Source organism: Pempheris klunzingeri, chromosome 2 (assembly GCF_042242105.1).
Source record: "Pempheris klunzingeri isolate RE-2024b chromosome 2, fPemKlu1.hap1, whole genome shotgun sequence".
NCBI lineage: Eukaryota > Metazoa > Chordata > Actinopteri > Acropomatiformes > Pempheridae > Pempheris > Pempheris klunzingeri.
In genome coordinates, this window is record NC_092013.1 from 3,146,105 (window position 1) to 3,164,529 (window position 18,425).

The following is an 18,425-nucleotide window of genomic DNA, read 5'->3' on the forward strand; positions in this document are numbered from 1 at the left end:
ACGTGTCGCTCGGAATTTTGGCTTCTTGGAAATTTGTGCCACATTCGAGTCAGGATGTTATCATTATTATCATTATCATTATTATTATTATTATTATTATTATTATTATTATTATTATTATTATTATTATTATTATTATTATTATTATTACTACTACACTTTACTTTATACTTTGCAGATTCGCAGGATGAGAAGTTTGATTAAATCGAACTTAATTGACAAGCTACCCAGCGGATCAAGTATATGATGAATAACTATAATCCAGTGAGATAATATATGGGCCATTCTGCATAATGAGTACTTTTACTTTTAGTACTTTTTAAGTATATACGTCCTTCTGTACTTTTACTCGACTAAAAAATCAAATGCAGGACTTTTACTTGTAACTGAGTATTTCCTATTTTCTATATTATTTGTAATTTATTTAACAATTAACTGTATTTAAGTGTTCAGCTATAAACCTATGCAACATCTAATTCCTAATATGAAAGTCCAAAGGCTGTTTCTAAGCCAGTAGTGTGGAAATAATGAACCTGTAGAGACGATTAAATACCGACCACGTGTAATCATTCAGACTGCAGCATATAAACAGCTTCCTATAATCTAAATAGTTTTGTTTTTCTTTCTGTTCTCTCTGACCGTAATTACAGTATTTTTAAAACAGCCCTTGAAGGCATCATATTGTTTGACCTCTGAACTGTCTGAGTCACAACCAAAGGCCTGAAACTATTATTATATAATGCAGAAGATAGATAGATAGATAGATAGATAGATAGATAGATAGATAGATAGATAGATAGATAGATAGATAGATAGATAGATAGAATCTACTGTAAGTGGCATTTTGCAGTGTATTAACCGGCCACTAGAGGGCAGTGTAGGCCTCAGGTGAGTTTCCTCTGTTGGAGCCTTCAGGTGTGTTTTATCTACAATATGTCAAGTGATGCAGTTGTTTTCAGTCTGTTTAACGTGAAGCTGCTCAAAAATGTCTCAACAGTAAAGTGTTAAAGATAAAGAAACACAATTAAAGAGAGAGAGAGTTTAAAAGAATTTGCCCTCATAAAGTTGGTTTAAATCTATGGTGTAGCAGCACAGAAACATCACAGCAAAGTGCAAAATATGTGTGAAAATCATCCTGCAGGTTTAACGATCGCTGCACACTCAGAAAAATGATGCATGTGTCCAATAGATGTAATAATGCTGACGTGGATAAAGATAATAGAGTCTTGGCTTTGAATGTGTCACTCAGTGTGAATGAGGCAGCTGCTAAAGAGCATAAAGTGGAATAACATGATTTTAACACAGTTAAAGCTACTTAAAGGGAAATAATAGGATGTTACACCTCATTATTTGTGTGTGTTATGTAATTTATGATGGCTTTTTTCGTCTCAACTAAAGAGAAATGTATGACAAGTGATCAGTGCTTTCACTTATAATGAAAATATATTTATAGATGTATAAATAGAATTAAATGCAGGACTTTTATTTGTAACTGAGTATTTATTTATTCACTCTAGGTGGGTGTAAAATAAAGAGAAAAATATGATAAATGATTGATAAAAAAGGACCAGAAATAAAAACAAAACAAAACAAAAAAGGATTGAACAGCAGCTCCAGGTAAATACTGAGGGAGATTACACTGAATCAACAATAATAAAAAGCCACGTTATCATCAGTGAGCCGCACCATGTGACTTTATTAGTCAGAGCACACACACACACACACACACACACACACACACACACACAGATCAGTGGTGTGTGTCATGACACGGATACTTTCTGTTGACGCAAAATGTGAGAAAGTGGTGGGAAAAAGGAGTCAAACTGAGGGAGGATGAAGAGGACAGTGTGTGTGTGTGTGTGTGTGTGTGTGTGTGTGTGTGTGTGTGTGTGTGTGTGTGTGTGTGTGTGTGTGTGTGTGGCAGAGCGCTCTCCTGGGCCCTGCGTGGCAGAGATAAGGCCACCGCCTACACGGAAGCCTCTTCTGTTTCTTGGGAATTAGAAAGCTGTCCCCAAAGAGTCCACTGGTGAAACACACACACACACACACACACACACACAGAGCGCCATCACCATCCGTCACCCGGCCTCAACGGGCCCACGCCACCTCACAACTGTCCGCCATGACGCTCCAGCGTCAGCCCCAACTGCTTCTGTCGAGATACTGTCACCAGAGCAGGCGTGTTGTGTGTGTGTCGTGTGTGTTTGCAGGCTTATGAGCTGCTATGGCACGACCACAAGCGTGCTGCAACGTCCTGTAGGCCCGAGCTGCTCTATGACAGCGAGCGGCGGGCCTGTAAATTCTTGGCCTCCTCCTTTCATCTTGATAACCCCTTATCAGAGCAGAGCAGCCCGCTCACACATGCAGCCACATCCCTGCCCAGCTGTCCGCACAGGCCTCATTTCTCTCCTAATATAACCCCCCATTCACGCTCACCGATGCTTCCAGCGTGCAGCTTTGGGACAAATGTCCCCTCAAAGAGCAGAAAAGCAAGCGAAGAAAAAGAAAAAGGGGGAAAAAAAAGAAAACGCACATCGTTTTTTTCCATGTATTTCCTCATCCTGTTTAGGGTCGTGGCAGGCTGGAGCCTACCCAGCATGCACTGGGCGAGAAGCATACGACACCCCTGCACAGGTCACACACACACACACACACACACACACGGCCAAGATGGAGTTTTTCAGTTTATCTGCAAACTCTGAGTGCAGAGCTTTCTCCCATAAAGCAGATAAATAGTGTCTCTCTCTCCGTCCCGTCATTTTCTGCCACCTATTCAGTCAAAAATACCTAAAATAATGTGGTTATTAACTGAACTACCAGCAACAATCATGCAGCAACGAGGGGTAAAACTGACTACTGCAAAATCTGCCTGGTTACTCACAGGACGTTTTAACATGAACTGCATGTTTAGTTCACACTGAAAATGTGGGTTCAAGTACGACGCAGCGTACAAACACATTTCACTTTAACATTTAACTTCTTTGTTGTGGTTTTTTTTCCGTAATGGTGAAAATGTTTAAACTGTATGTTGTTTTTCATTGTGCACAGGCCTCTCTTGAAAAAAAGAGAGATCACAATCTCAATGAAACTACCAGCATAAATGAAAATGATTAATAATGAAAGTGATGAAGAACAATTTTAGAAACACTGAGGTTACGAGTCCTTTAAGTTTCAGCCAAAAGTCTTCTAAATATACTATCTGACTCTCTGAAATGGCTTAATGTCGTATTTATATGCAAATGTGGAAAGAAAATGCAATGATTATGTCATGAGATCAAATAGACGAGATATCTGACACAAGGGAACCTAAATTTCACAGCACAGGTAGTCAGGGGATAATCACAATAGCAGATTACTTCCACACCTGATTTCTAAATAAAAAAATATGAACATTAAACACGTTAGACCTGTTTCTAAATCTCCAGATGACCCAGTACAGGCTCTTGGGGTTCCTGCGCCGCTCTGTTCCCTCACAAATGATCAAAATGTCTGCGGCTGTTTTGACCTTCTGACCTTTACTATATTCTGCAGTTTGTATCCGTTTCACGCCGAGCAACTGTAGAAAGAGGGAAACATTTAAGGAAACAGGCCACCCGGTTATATTTTTGTTTGATTTGCATCTGTTTTAATGTAACTGTTGTGGGCTGTAAAGTGGAAGAAAGCGGCCCTGTGTTGCAAATAAAGGGAAAAAAAAAAGTCCTCAATTCTTCCCAACTGTTTTTCCTCCCCTGATTTCCCTGAAAACTGTAAATGAACAAAGAGAGAGGAAAGTTGCGGCGCTGCTTTGACTACCAAATGACAGGGACAGTATTGGGCTTGTGCGCAGCCAGGCCGTGTCCAGGCCATATCTCTCCCCCCATGATTGCAGCTCCTCTCCCGATTTGCATTACTGTGTTCCACTCTAAGCTTTGCCGGACCACAAAGAAATTGAGTGTTTGCATTTTATATTTGCTTTGTTCAAATGCCTGTCGACTCTTTTCCATGCGAGCTCGGCCTTATCAGCGGCTGTATGCACATTTCATCAACAGACAAAAAGTGTCCGTCCTCCCCTGCGAGCTTGTCCGGCCTGGAAAACAGCTCCATGATGCCTCTTACGCCGTATTTCTGCGTGTTTCTGCGATGAACTTACTCTGCTGTCTGTTGGCCACACAGCCGAGGCAGGTGGCAGTAAGTTAGCCTCTGCGGCACGGGAACAAAACACAGCCACGTGCATTCTCTATCAGCTACGGCCGTGCTTTGGTGCTGATACGGTTTATATATGTGGGAATCATCAGAGATACAAACATGTTATCAATACTACACCGGCAGCAGGCACAGCCATGGAGGCAGAGAAGAGGAACCAAGATTTAAAGCTGACACCTTCACCTTTCCCCACTTTGCTTAAGACACCAAAAGACAAACACAACTAGGAGATAAATGACACCAGCTGGAAATGATTTTACGTTCAGAGTTGTAAAGAAGCTCCATCTGCACTCATACAAGTTTTTTTCTTCTTCTTCTCTCTCTCTCTCTCTCTCTCTCTTTCTCTCTCTGGACCAAAGAGGTGTGTCTTTCAAAATAAGAGTTGTCCCCAACCCCTCCCACGGACTTTCTCTTTTAGCCCTAAACTTCACTGGTGGTGGGAGAAGTAGCTCTTGTAGCCATCAGTGTTTACCGAGGTCGCCTCCCGAGCCACCATCCGGGCCCCCCCGAGTCCCAACGCTCATCTGTGACGTCCAGGCAGGTAAGTGCCCCCTCTGCTCCCTGCTGGTGTCGTCCTTCAGCGCGCACCAATCCGGCTGATTTGGTGAAGAACGTCTGAGTACCTGGAGACATTTTTATGCATTTGAAGCTTTAACTGATGAGGTTTGATGTTGTCACCTCAGGCCGCCTTCTGCTCGGCTGACTGTGACCTGTAGAGATGTGAGAGCCGAGGGCTTTGCTTCCTTCTCCTGATGCAGTTTATCTTAAAACTAAGAATTTTATTTGGATTTTTATTGTTTTTTAAATATTTATTAAGGCCCAAGCAAGTGGTATTATTATTATTTTATTATTATTATTATTTTTATTATCATTATTATTATTATCAATACTACTACTACTACTCTTTATTAGATTGTTTGTTCGCTTACACTTGTTTATTTCAGTGAACTTTTTAAAGCACTGTGAGACACTGTTGTGATATTGGGCTATACAAATAAATTGAATTGAATTGAATTGAATTACTAATAATACTAATATATAATAAGATAATAATAATCAGCAGCTTTTAGGTGACTTGAGGTTAAATTAATTCATATCCAGTTAATATATACGTGTGTTAATATGAGAAACTGTTCTGAATGCTGACCTGGGAATCGTGATGATTAAACGTCGACCAGGTTCTTGTGTGAAACGTATTTTCTGAAAATCTAACAGTGATTATTATGGGCTGTTTTAATTTCTCGGCAGGACGTCGTAGGCTCGTCTGTCCACCTCGCGCCGTCTCACTCTGCATTTCTGAAATTTCTAGTCCAACAGATTTCTATTAATCAGATGAGATCAGGGTCACGTTGCATCGGTGGAGCTGGATATATTTAGCGTTATAATAATGCTGTCTATCAGATTTTCTCAGACTTTATCAGACACAATCAGCCTCTTCTCTTTCCTCTTCTCCTTCCTCTAAAGATATGGAGCGAGAGCGGCCTCGTCTGCTTTTACAGCTCTCATAATATTACTCTATAACTCTTTTTCCCTTTCCTTTTCAGTTTCTCCACTTTTTTTAAAACAGAAAATTTTATTTTTTCAATTTTTCTAAAAGGCAGAAAATTTACTTTTCATCTCAAGGACTAAAAAAAAAAAAGGGCATCACAGCTTTGAGTTATTGTTGGATAGAAATAAATAAATAAAAAAAAAAAACCTTCCTGAATCATTGAACGAGAACCTACCCAAACAAATATAGAAGACCTGTGTGAAAATCTCACATAACCTTCTGAGTGTGACAGAAGCTGCTGCTAACTTCTCAGTCAGACGACCAACCAGCAGAAGCAGCAAGTTGTTTTTTCTCAGTTGGACGGTCGTGCCGTGGGCGGCCCTGGGGGAATATGTTTTGTATTCTTCTAACTGGCACACCTATGGCAGACAGGCCACTCGCTAACCGTTTGGTCACTCGCTGCATCACTACATTTATAGACCCCTTTATTTTTAGTTTTTACTTTCAGCCACTGTCAAACTTCCTTTTCCTAGAAAAGGAAGTTTGAAGAAGCTGCTGTCGAGCGATCTCGTCCCTGATAACCTCAAGTCTCGGTGCTTGTTGTGAAGTGAAGAGTGTGGTGATAACGTACCTGCTTAAATCAAAGTTACAGCGATAACTGTGGCGACAACACAGCTGTCAGTCTTGTGAGGGGTGATTCAGAGAGGATGCATGTGACCTCTACAGTGCTTTCAGTTGAGTTTTTTTCTGTCAGCATGGAGGATTCGTCAGAGCAGCCCCACTGGGCGTCTCCAGCTCTCCTCGGCTCAGATCCTCTGGCTGCTTTCCCCTCTGAGCCCGGCCTGCTGCCTCCAGGAGACGACGGAGAGGCCTTCTTCTCCAGCCAGGACGCAGACTACGCCGGCCTGCCCTCCTTCTTCTCCAACCCCAGCCACGGCCGAGCGCCCACCGCCTACAGGCACGGCTCGGGTCAGTGCTCCCACCCACTGTCGCCCCTCAACTCTTCTCGTCCACCCTCCAAAGTAATCCTGATCTGACTTCACCTGTTCTGTCGCTCTCTCTAAAGTTCGTCAGGTGTTCACCTCGTCGAGCCTCCTCAGCAACCTCCAGCTGCTCGACGGGCCGGGCAGCCACTCCCTGAGCTCGCCCTACAACCCCCAGGCCTCCACCTGGAGCAGCAGCCCCCTCGGCAAGACCCCGCTGCACTCACACACCCCGACCTCCCTCTACACCTCCTCCTTCACCTCCACCTCCAGAGACGGGTACTCGTCTCCGAGCAGAGAGGGCAGGGAGAGCCCCCGGCTTCAGGAGGCCCTGAAGGCCGAGCGCCTGAGCCCGCTGGGGGGCTCCGGGGGCGGCGGCAGCTTTCTGAATCTGACTCCCGCTGCCGGGAGCATGTACACTCAGTCGTCCCACTCGCACCCACACATGCTGAACCCCTACAGCTCGTACATGACAGGCCCACAAGACTACAACTCTGCAGCCCTGTACTCCTCCGGCCCCGGGGCGTGGATCAACCCCTCATTCTCACCTAAACTCCACAATAAGATGCGGATATCCACTCCAGGTGAGAACACGCTGACTCAATACTTAACTTACTTTACTTTAACTTTAATAATATGAAAGATCAGCGAATAACTTTGAGAGCAGCACAAAACAAGCTCACCACAAGATCCATTTAGTGGCTGTTCTGGAGCTTTCAGTCGTATCACACAACCTTCCTCAGCAGATGGAGGTGCCAAGCTGTCACAGGAAAGTCAAAATTCCCCCAAAAAATCGACCAGGTCAAGAACGAACTTTTCATTTTTGGGGATTCGTCCAGATGGTAGCCAAGGGTTAAGGGTTCTGGTTAGGTTAAAGTCAGGCTATGTTAGAGTTAGTAGTTGCCTACACAATGACAAATCAATGAAGAAACAACAAAACTCTGTCAAAGTCACAAACCTACGGTTACCATCTAAACAAGACAATTTTTAAGCGAACATAGACGAGAAGTCCTCATGCTGTCTTCACACTACGAGCAGCAAAGCGATAAAGTGGCCTTTGTTCATCATATTGATTTCTGAATGTCACATTTCGCCGTCCCCACTGAGAAGCTAACGTCAGCTAGCCTCCACCATAGTGTTCTCAGAGAAGTGGAAATATTTTACATGCCATGACAATGACAGCTAACTCATCTGCTGAGGAAGGTCATGTGATGAGACTGAAAGCTCCGGGAGAGCAAATAAATGGTCTAAATGTGAGTCATTAATATTTTTTTTTACTCATTTCAGTGGAAATTTGTCTCTTAAATGTATTTTCTGATAATGACAAACAGCCACACGTACAGTAACACCTGCATACCTGTGATTTTGACCAGAGGCCAGAGAGTGTGTGAACTGCGGGGCCACGGCCACCCCCCTGTGGCGTCGGGATGGTACAGGCCACTACCTGTGCAACGCCTGTGGACTGTACCACAAGATGAACGGCCAAAACAGACCTCTAATCCGACCCAAGAAGAGACTGGTACGACCCACTGAGACACCTATAGATCTGCTTTATGTAATATTTAGCCCTTCATTAATAAATAAAATCATGGCCAAAGCAGTTTAAAGAGCCCCCTGATTCCTTTTCCTGTGCTTCAGATTGTCAGCAAGCGTGCAGGTACACTATGTGCCAACTGTCACACCAGCACGACGACCCTGTGGAGACGCAACGCCAGCGGAGAGCCTGTGTGCAACGCATGTGGACTCTACTTCAAACTGCACAATGTGAGCCAGTCATCTTTCAAATCAGCTAACTTTTGCACAACATCTTACCCAAACAAACCCCCTAAACACACGACGCTGTCTGTCTTTGTTGTCCCAGGTGAACCGGCCCCTCACCATGAAGAAGGACGGCATTCAAACGCGCAACAGAAAAGTGTCCAACAAGAACAAGAAGAGCAAGAAGGCGGCCATGTTCGAGCCGTACTCCGAGGGGGCTCAGCTGCCGTGCCTGGACGGCAGCGGCGGGCCCTTCTCCCTCAGCCCCGGGACCCTCCTCACCTACAGCCACACGCCACACCTCATCCCCACCCCGTCGGCCCTGCATCCCTCCACCTCCTTACCCTACACACACCACCTCAACACCGGCATGGTGCCCACGCTGGTGTGACGTGACGAAACACACACCTGACACCTGACACCTGTGTGGATTCAGGAATCAGCACGTGCGCTCGCTCGCTCGCTCGCTTGCCACTTATCTGTGTGAATCTGTACATACAGTGTGTGTTTCTACGCTGGATGAGGTTTTCTGTTTATTTTCACTGTATTTTTTAAGGGGAAGCACTAATTCTGTAGATAGTATCTCGATCGACTGCTTGTTTGACATCAGATAGAGGAATTATTTCAGCTGTAAATACGGACACGAGCCTGATTTGACTTTCTATTATTCCGAATGTGAAGTTACACTTTGGTTTTTTGTCCTGCACGGGTCTGTTTTGTGTTATGATCACACTGAAACTCTACAGAGAAAATAATAAAATGTGTTACTTATATCCCGTTGGAGTCACGAAAGGCTTCTGTTTTTTTTTTTTTTTTAACTCATTTGAATTCTCGGTGGACTGACCACAGCGAGGCCTCCTGAGTGAGTGCTGTCATTGTGCCGCCCTGCTCAGGTATAATAGTGTCTTTGTGCAGGCAGCGCTCCACTTTGACAGTGTAATTGTGCGTGTATGCAAATTGTCCATTCTGCAGAAGTGACAAACATTCATCTAAAGTGCAGCACTTACGCCTGCATGGGTTTTATTTTTAGGCCTTTTTTAGGGTTCAGACACACACAGACACACACACACAGGTCGTGTTTGTATTTATTACTCATCACTGTTTGGGGGATTTTTATTTATTTTTTGTCATGCATAACATTTCCACTCTCATGCTTGAAATGCAAAGGTCAGACGCCACAGAGAACTCGCTTAGTGATGATAAGTTATGATATGAAGCATGACCTAATTTCACAGTTTTGTTTTTGTTTTATTTGTTTCTGAAGACAAGAAAAGTGAGAAAGATCAGGAGATGTCCACAGATGATGAGCAGAGGTAGAAGAAGTATTCACATCCTCTACTAACCAAAGTTAAAATACTCCATTACAAGTAATAATCCTTTAATTTAGAATCTCAAACCAAGTATGACACGTAAAAGCATTCATTAGTCGGAGTTATATTGTACACTGTTGCACATAAAGTTGGAATAATTGTTCAATACCCCCAATTTAGTTAAAGCCTGAGTACACAGTCTGCAAAGAAGAGAAGATCTACACTTTATTTATCAAGAATAAATCACATTGTCACAATCATTTCATGAGAAGAGGTAAAAAAAAAAACTTTTAATCCACCTTTATGGGCAACAGTGTATTTATATATATATATATATATATTAAAGGTTGATTGTTCCAGATGCCTGAAAGTGTAGAAAGCATTTTAATGTTCAGTTTGTTAGCTTGAACATTTTTATCACATGTTGTGTTTAAAATGTTTCCTTCTGTGAAAAGAAACCTGAAAGTTAAATATTGTGGAGTAAAACAGCAGAACACTTTCTCCTGTTAAAATGTGGAGGAGCAGAAGCGTCTTTCACTTCATCGCTCGGTCTCTGCGTAGATCTCTGTGTAGATCCAGGTAATCCACCGACCGTTTGATATTGATCACCATAACCGATCAGATCAGACGTGTTAGGGAAGATTCTTTGACTGAACTGGGCTGCAAAAGACAACTGAGAATCCCTAAATGTATAAATTGTAGTAGCTTCTTTATATTGAGTGTTCAAGGACTGATTTTAGGATCTTATTGATTACCTTTACGGCTCTCCGTGGCCTGACTCTAGTTTATATTTCAGAGCCTTTGCATAGTTTTAAGTCCTCTCTTTCTTTTTGTCTCCTCAGAGTCCAAGCTGAGAACTAAAGTTACTATCTTAATGCTTTTAAGTTAGTCTTTTACCTCCATTGTGCATTTTATGGTTTAAATTGTGTTTGCTTTTATTGTAAAAGAACTTTGAAAGGTGCTATGAAGATAAAGATTATTGCTATATGTAAATATTTCATTTAAAATGCCAGCGGGGTGCATGTGTGAGCTGTGTTTTAGGGCTGGGGTTGCTCACTTGGGACTGGGCGATGACTGATAGGTTATCACTGAGACCACAGACTCCATCCATCCACCTGCTGCTGGCACCGCCACTCTCACACCTCCCTGTCAGTTAGTCAGCGGGGTGGGGGGGGGCTCCGTCCACACTTCAGGCATACAGTCATAACAGCAGAGAGGGTGGCAGATACACCATTACTGTCCGCTGAGGGCGAATAAAGGACTGCGGCAGGTATTTATTTGGTCAAAAAGAGCTCAGTGACAGTTCCAGAAACAAGTAGACTCAGGTTTGGGTCAAATGAATCCCGCCAGGTTTCATAATCTGGGGGAACACGCTTGACTGGAGACAAATCTATAAATGGTTACACACATCGCTGTGTGTGTTTTCATAGCAGATTTGTATATGCTTCACTGCAGACTTGCAGAGAGAAATAATACTTTCATTTGTACATTTGGTTGCAGCTTGGGGAGCACATCTGGGCGCACCACCCACTCCTGTTTTGGTGATAAACCAGCTCTGAGGCAGAAGTTTTGATTATAAGCATTTTAGTCACCCAAGTAGATCAAAACCATTAAAAGAGTTGCCGTTTCCTTTTCAGTGCATTGTTGTGCTTTGCTCCCCTGATTCCCCCCCGGTGATGGGAAAACAAGGGGTTTTCTATCTGAGGAAGTATCATTTACACATTTAAGTATACTCTAAATCAAGCTTAAACGATCGAGCACGATCAGAAGTAGTAAAACAACGATGAGGAAAATAATTACATGTGAAGAAAAAGAAAGAAGAAGAAGAAAAAAAAAAGATGATTTGGCAAGCACATCCATAATTTATACTCCTTTCCTTAACTGTCTCTATCTGCTGTTTATCTGCTGCAGCCGTCAGCTCTGCTCTGGGGAAATGGCAACAAATGCCGGCGACAGATTAGCAACCACAGGCCGGTTGACTCACAAGACCATCCGTTAGTGGCCTTCCCTCTCTTTTCCCACTCAGCCTGTTTTATCCTGCAGAGCTGCACAACGGCCTCAGTCGTCGCACAAAGTCTTACAACAGGGAAGCAAGTGATTTGATGATGAGTTGTTAGGCCTGGAGGGGATCATGTGTTTGATCATGTGTGTGTGTGTGTGTGATCGTGTGTGTGTGTGTGTGTGTGCTAACTGGACTCCATTTATTTATGTCTGTATGTGAAAACCCTCTGACAGTCGGAACGATTCACAACCACTGTAAGCTTTACAAGATGTTTATCTAACACTGCAGGTGTGTTTGTAGTTCTAGACGGAGGCTGCAGAAACTGTAGCTACTGTTAGTGAAGATAGATTTATTCGTGTTGTATCATAAACCTTTAGTGGATCTTAACACATCGGGTGTGTTTGTGGGGTTAATCTACAGGTGTTACAGCTCAAAACGAGACCAAACTTTTCTGTGGATGATTTTTTGGGCCACAACAAAAGCCAAAGTTTGGCCTGAACAGACACACTGAGGCTTGTTTCTGGCCTTTTTGTTCTGTGATGAATTCACGACCCGACATGTTATGATCCACCAAAGTCACACACAACAGGAGATGACTAAACAGTTACAGTGCACAGTGAGTCTACAATCACAAACACACCAAGCGTACGAGCTTTTTATCTGTTGTTCGTATTTAGTTTAAATCATTTATTTAGCTTAGATTTTCATTTGCTAATTATTTGTTTCCTTTAATTATTTACTTTCTTTTTTAAAAAAAAACATATTTAGTTTTTTGCTATTTAGTTTTAACTGTTATGTTGTTTCTTATACTGCACCTGCGGCCCCTTTGAGTCCACGTTTGGTTTAATTTGTTGGACGAACGGCTGCAACACCAAAGTTTGTGATAAAAAAAATAATTTAAAAAAAAGCAAAAAAGTTCAATAAACATCTCGTTAAATGTGCAGTGGTTACAGGATCATAGTGGTTATTTGCAGCAGGAATCGCCGTTCTAGTTTTATCTGTGAGTCTTGGAGACTCTAGAAGATGAATTAGAATCATCATTGGACGAATTCATGTGGTGTTTTATACCAGAAAACAGAACACACATCAACACGACACTGTCAGAAAGAAACTGTAAGTAAAAGCAGGTACCCACAGCAGGCCTTTATAAACCTGTGGAGCAGGAGCACCCCCAGAAGGTAAAACCACAGCACTGCAGCTCCACTCCCCCCCCCTCCGCCACTCCAACCTCCAACTTCCACAGGATGTAAAAGCCTGAACTCTGCAGCTCAGAGATAACAGACGTGCAGCTCATATTGTCCTGAACACGGTGGATATATGATCTGATGGAGATGACCTGAGGAAGACTTTACATGAAGAGGAGCGAACGTCTCAGAATATAACAAATCAAACCTCCTGTGAACTGAGATTCTGCACATTTAGACATTTTAGCCACTAAATAACATAATAAATATGAATGTTGTCACTAAATAATCACATCCGTGTAAGGCTCAGGCTGTTTAGAAGTATTACTCCTTGTTTCTTCTGTTATTAGTAGTAGTTTTAATGGTAATAATTTATTATAGTATTCAGTATTAGTCATATCTTTCCCTTGTTTCACTTCACATACAATAAATGGTGAATATATTTTATTTATAAATGTCAGCAGCTGCTCCAAACACCTTCAATAAAATATCTTTTAATAAAAACATACTTTAGTGTTAGTATATATGTTAATATAACAGATGAATGGAGGGATTAAAAGTGGGTAGATTTTTACTATAATTAAGATCTTTTTGATATACTTGAGTTATTCGATGTGCACTGGTATAAACTAAACCTGATAAACATCCAGTTAGGACTAACACACTGTCTGCTGAAATAGATAAGTGGCTTAGAGCAGAGTTATTATAGTGATTCATTATTCATTTGTTTTTAAATCAGTTTAGTTTCCAGAAAAGGTTTTCAGTTTACTTTTTTTTTTTTAATTTTCAGTACTAGTTTTATTTAATGATTTTTTTAAATTTAAAAAATCCATCAGGAGAAAAGTCAAAGAATAAAACTAAACACATCTCTGTATATTTCTTTATTTGAATGATTTCTGTGAATACACATCAGTTCAGTTTGTTGTTATGTTGTCTAGTTTTTTTTTATTCTTAAACAAATGTTAGTTTTTACTTTAGCTTTAGTAAATTGTGATAATCTTGGTTTGGAGTCAAAACTGTTTTCATTCACTCTGAATGCGAATTGATGCACGAGATAAAACATTAAAGGAGCCTAGAGGAGCATCTCTGCACCTCTGAACCACAAGAATCTGAATCTGAATTAAATCACATGTTGTGAATTTGAACGTGAGCATCGATTAAGAGGTCTGGAATCAGGTTCGAGCTTCCTTTACGTGATAAACCAGACATTTAACACATGACAGTGCAGTAAATCCTCTGGGAGTGGTTTGCACAATTATAATTTGCTGCACTCAGCTTGACAATATAAGATAGATGTGTGTGTGTGTGTGTGTGTGTGAACCTTTACACTGTCCCTTTAAGACAAACAAACCAAAGACACAAGAAAAACATAAATATATTTATTTTTTTGAAGCATGCCTAAAACTCCAGTACAGCCAACAAAAGGAGTTGAGCATTACACAGTGAAAAGGAAATATAACTTATATTCTCTGTCAGCTGTCAGTTGGTAAGTACTAAAAATTGGTCCTTGAACAGCACAAAAAGGGAAAAACAACATAAAAGGAAGCGGCCTCATCAAACCAGCTGAATCTTCTTCACCGTCTTTTAGCTTATCGGGTTCTTTTAAAGCACTTCCAGTCTGGAGAGTAAACAACTGAAAGTCTCTGCTGTGTGTTAAAAAAATAAAGACACAGGGACGAAGCGGGCTGAGACGTATAACAGCTCACCAAGCTACATATTATGGATTCTCTCCCACAGACTGCTTCAGCCGACCGGTCAGTTCTGTCAGTGCACAAGCAGACTGGGCGGTTTTTCTTTGTAAACATGAACTATTTAGTTTTGTTGGCGTAGCATTACACAGGGGACGGGCACAGGGGGGGACGGGGGGGGACGGTTCGCCACCTTCAGTGTCTCTTAGCGAAAAAGACGCCGACCACGGCTCCCATTAGCAGCGCCACTCCGACCAGCAGCCATCTACTCAGAGAGTCCCGAAACCTCTTCGCCTCGGCAGCGGTGCCTCGCCCAAAAATCTCAGCAAAGCAGTCCTGCAATCAAACATGGAGTCAAACACAAATCAAACACGTCCAAACTGTCCTCCATCACGGACAACACCTCCCACCCTCTGCGTCAGACTGTAGGGGCCTTCAGCAGCTCCTTCAGTGACAGACTGTAATGCTGCATTATAGTCTGCTGCACCAACCACTATCACAACCACACTTTATTACTATTATTATTATTATTACATAAACTGTGCAATAATCCACATCCCATTCCACCTCACCCTGTGGTTGTTTTTTCTGTAATTATTGTTTATAGAATTGTTTCTTTTATGTATATAGGTTTTTCCTCTGTATATATTATATTATTGCTATTTAATTTTCTATTTCTTTAACTGTTTCTGTCCCCTTGAGCTGCTGTAACAGCAAACTTTCCCCACTGAGGGATCAATAAACTATATATAATCTAATCTAAACAGGGAAAGAAAGTGTGTTATTAGAAAAGGTCCAGGTTTCTTTTCACTCACAATAAAAGGAAAATATACAGTTGTGGGCAAAAAAATATTGGCACAAAAATGCACATTATCCTTAAGGAATGTTTCTTTACAAACTAAAAAAATCAAATAAAGTTTATTCATACAGAACATTTGATGAGACTGAACGTGCTTTAAAGTGAAGGCACACAGAAAAAGATCATACATGACAGAAAACATAAAAAATAATATATCAGAAAGTCTTTTTGCATGTAAGCATGTTTGTCTTCTATCTAATCTTCTGTGTATCTGCTTTTTCCTCCTTTTTCCTGAAATCCATGCATAGTTTGTAATCTAAGGTGCTTCAGCTGCTAATAAATAAGAAAAAACATAATATATTATTCATAAAACGACTTCCACTAAATTGCTGAGACTAAAAATAAAACGTATTTAATTTATAATAAGTTTTCAGAGGAGAAAAACCGGAAAGCTCTGCAAATCTTTATATTTCTGAAACTCATCCGTCGACACATCCGAGTACGCCCCCCCCGCCGACTCACCCATCCCCCTTGGCTCTGGATCCACGGGCTGAGGTGCTCGTCCAGGTACGTGGTCATCCAGTCTGCGATGCGGGGAACCAGCTCGCTCATGTCCTTCTCAACACACTCCACGCACAGCACACCTCCGAAAGCAAACAGGCCCACTACACGTCCCCAGTTGACCCCGTCCTTGAACACCTCGTCCATCACGCTCTTGAAGCTGTGGTAGGCTGTGTCGGGAGTGATGTCGAGCTGCGAGGAGAGGTCACTAAACGCCTGCCTGAAGAGCAGCTCAAACTCATCCGCCGAGTCCTGAAGAGCCGCCTTTACGGCCTCTATGCCGGCGGGCGGGGACGCCGCCGATGAGGACGACGTCCCCGGCTGGTCACCTCCGTCCCTGCTGCCGACCAGCAAGCCGTTTCTGGCGGCCGAGCTGACCTTGTCTCCCTCGGTCCTCCCACCGCCGGCATCCTCCTCCGGCCTCAGCAGAGACGAAGGGTGGCTCCTCTGAGACAGTTTGTAGCTTACGAAGAACTCCACCAGCTCTCTGTTGCTGTACGACATTATTATTTCCACACTGTGAACTCCACCCTAATCAGACCCCATGGCGTCTCCCGCCACATCCGAGCGTCTTCACCTCGTGCTGCAGCAGCCTGCGAGCAGACAGCTGTGAGAGGAAAAGTCACATTAATTCACGTAAGCAAACAGTTTCCATTTCCACTGATTTCATGAGATTGTATGAGAAACATGTCGGGAGGCTCTTGTTCGAGTTGTTCGAGTTGTCAAATACAGTTTTCCCAAAGAACGTTTCTGTTATTTTAGGTCGTCCTTCTGCTGATATTTGTTCAAGTGTTCATTTTTCTGTTCAGATTGTTTTTAATTACTTATCTGATGCTATAAAAAAGGGGGTGACGGCTAACTTTACCTCATGATTGTCATATCGGCATCTTTTATCTTCAATCATCCTTTTTTTAAAGGACTATTTCCGGACTTTGATCTGTTAAAATTCTATCCAGAAACTATTTCACATGCTTTTATCTCGTCACACCTGGATTACTGTAACGGCCTTTTCACGTTTCCAAATAGACAAACTGTAGAAAGTCAACAGATCTAAACCGGTCACATCACCCTGATTCTAGCCTCCGGTCTCCACTACATTTAACAATTAGCTCTTCTAATTAGATACAATGAACTAAGTGGTCCGACTTCTTTGTACATCTCCGATCTTTCAACACACCAGGCTGCAGTCATGGTCTTCTTTTAAAGCTAAGATCAACACACACTTTTAATGCACATCCTTCTTCTGCTGCAAGGTTTTATTCTGCCAAAGGCTTTTACCATTTTTATTATTGTTATTATTATTATTATTAAAGTGGCTTGTTTTGCACTTTTATTCATGTATTGCTGTGGTTTTCTTGTGTTTCTGTGCTGTGTTGTTTGATCTTTTCTTGCTAGGTGAAGCCCTTTTGCAATCACCGCTGTGTAAATAATGAAAGTAAATATTCTATTGTGCCATCCATCACAGTGAAAATCAAATCTGCCTTCATTCCCACTCACACCACCACTGCTGTTTGACTAACACGTGTAGAAATAAATGCTTTTCAACATGTTGCTGATGTTCTTTTCCTGAAATAAATTAAAACTGATCAATATCTGGGAAGGAAATCCAAAAAAATAACGCCATTTAAAACTAAAACTAAACTGCAGCAAACACATGACAGTAAAAAAAACAACAACAAGCTAACAAACATTAGCACAGCAGCACGCTCAGCACTGTGACATCCACTAACATGAGGTCATTTTTACGATGTTTACAAAGCCAAAAATAGGCGTTTAGCAGCAGACCTGCCTCCTGACAGCTCCTGCAGCAGGTCACGTAGACACAAGCAGCTTTTTAGCTTCGCATGCTAACTAGCTGTTTACAAACAGTCCGGAGGAAACGCATCGAAAACAGCCAACAAACTCCCCAACCACGGCTCCTCGTCCATACTCACCGCTGCTAGAAGCTTCTCTCCCCTCTGGCAGCGCGGCTACGGAGTTACTAAGAGCTGCAGTCGTGGATTCAGACACGATGTGGACATTTTTGCAGCTGCTGCAGACTCTGTGGCCTCACTGCTGATGCACGCTGGCGGTTGGCCAATTCCGCTACTGTACGCGCCGGAAGTCCCGCCCCCTCCTCGTCGCCGCTCCACCAATCAGCGCCCGAGAAAGACCGGAAGTCGAAGTGGCCCCCTGAAATGAAAGCAAAAATCATTGGAATTATGTAGTCCAAAGCAGGGTGATTATGATCAGGTAAAACTAAACTGAAAATTAAATCTAGGTGTGAAAACATATTTTATTTAATGAAAGGATGATGTGTTCTTACAAAACTAATTGATATATTATATAAAACTCCTTCTTTCCCTCTGCCATCAGGCCAATAGGAGTCACAATCCTACCTCTAATCAGCACATTCATCTGCACACTGACTGTACTTTATGTTGCACATTTTGTAAATATATTTATGTTAAGCAATAGCAGTTTGTT

General features: G+C 42.2%; 2 protein-coding genes across 2 annotated transcripts; one reads left to right on the forward strand and one right to left on the reverse strand.

Moving 5' to 3' along the window:
- The first annotated feature begins 4,537 nt into the window (after positions 1–4,537).
- gata1a (GATA binding protein 1a) lies at positions 4,538–9,188 on the forward strand. The gene is made up of 6 exons (XM_070851129.1): positions 4,538–4,726; positions 6,429–6,643; positions 6,741–7,241; positions 8,031–8,176; positions 8,296–8,421; positions 8,519–9,188. The coding sequence occupies exons 2-6, from the start codon at positions 6,430–6,432 to the stop codon at positions 8,804–8,806; spliced, it is 1,275 nt and encodes a 424-aa protein (XP_070707230.1). The 5' UTR covers positions 4,538–4,726; position 6,429; the 3' UTR covers positions 8,807–9,188.
- Positions 9,189–14,310: 5,122 nt separating this feature from the next.
- On the reverse strand, positions 14,311–18,025 carry LOC139214389 (bcl-2-like protein 1). The gene is made up of 3 exons (XM_070845236.1): positions 17,894–18,025; positions 15,921–16,566; positions 14,311–14,935 (listed from the first exon to the last, which is right to left on the reverse strand). The coding sequence occupies exons 2-3, from the start codon at positions 16,461–16,463 to the stop codon at positions 14,795–14,797; spliced, it is 684 nt and encodes a 227-aa protein (XP_070701337.1). The 5' UTR covers positions 16,464–16,566; positions 17,894–18,025; the 3' UTR covers positions 14,311–14,794.
- Between the last annotated feature and the right edge of the window lie 400 nt (positions 18,026–18,425).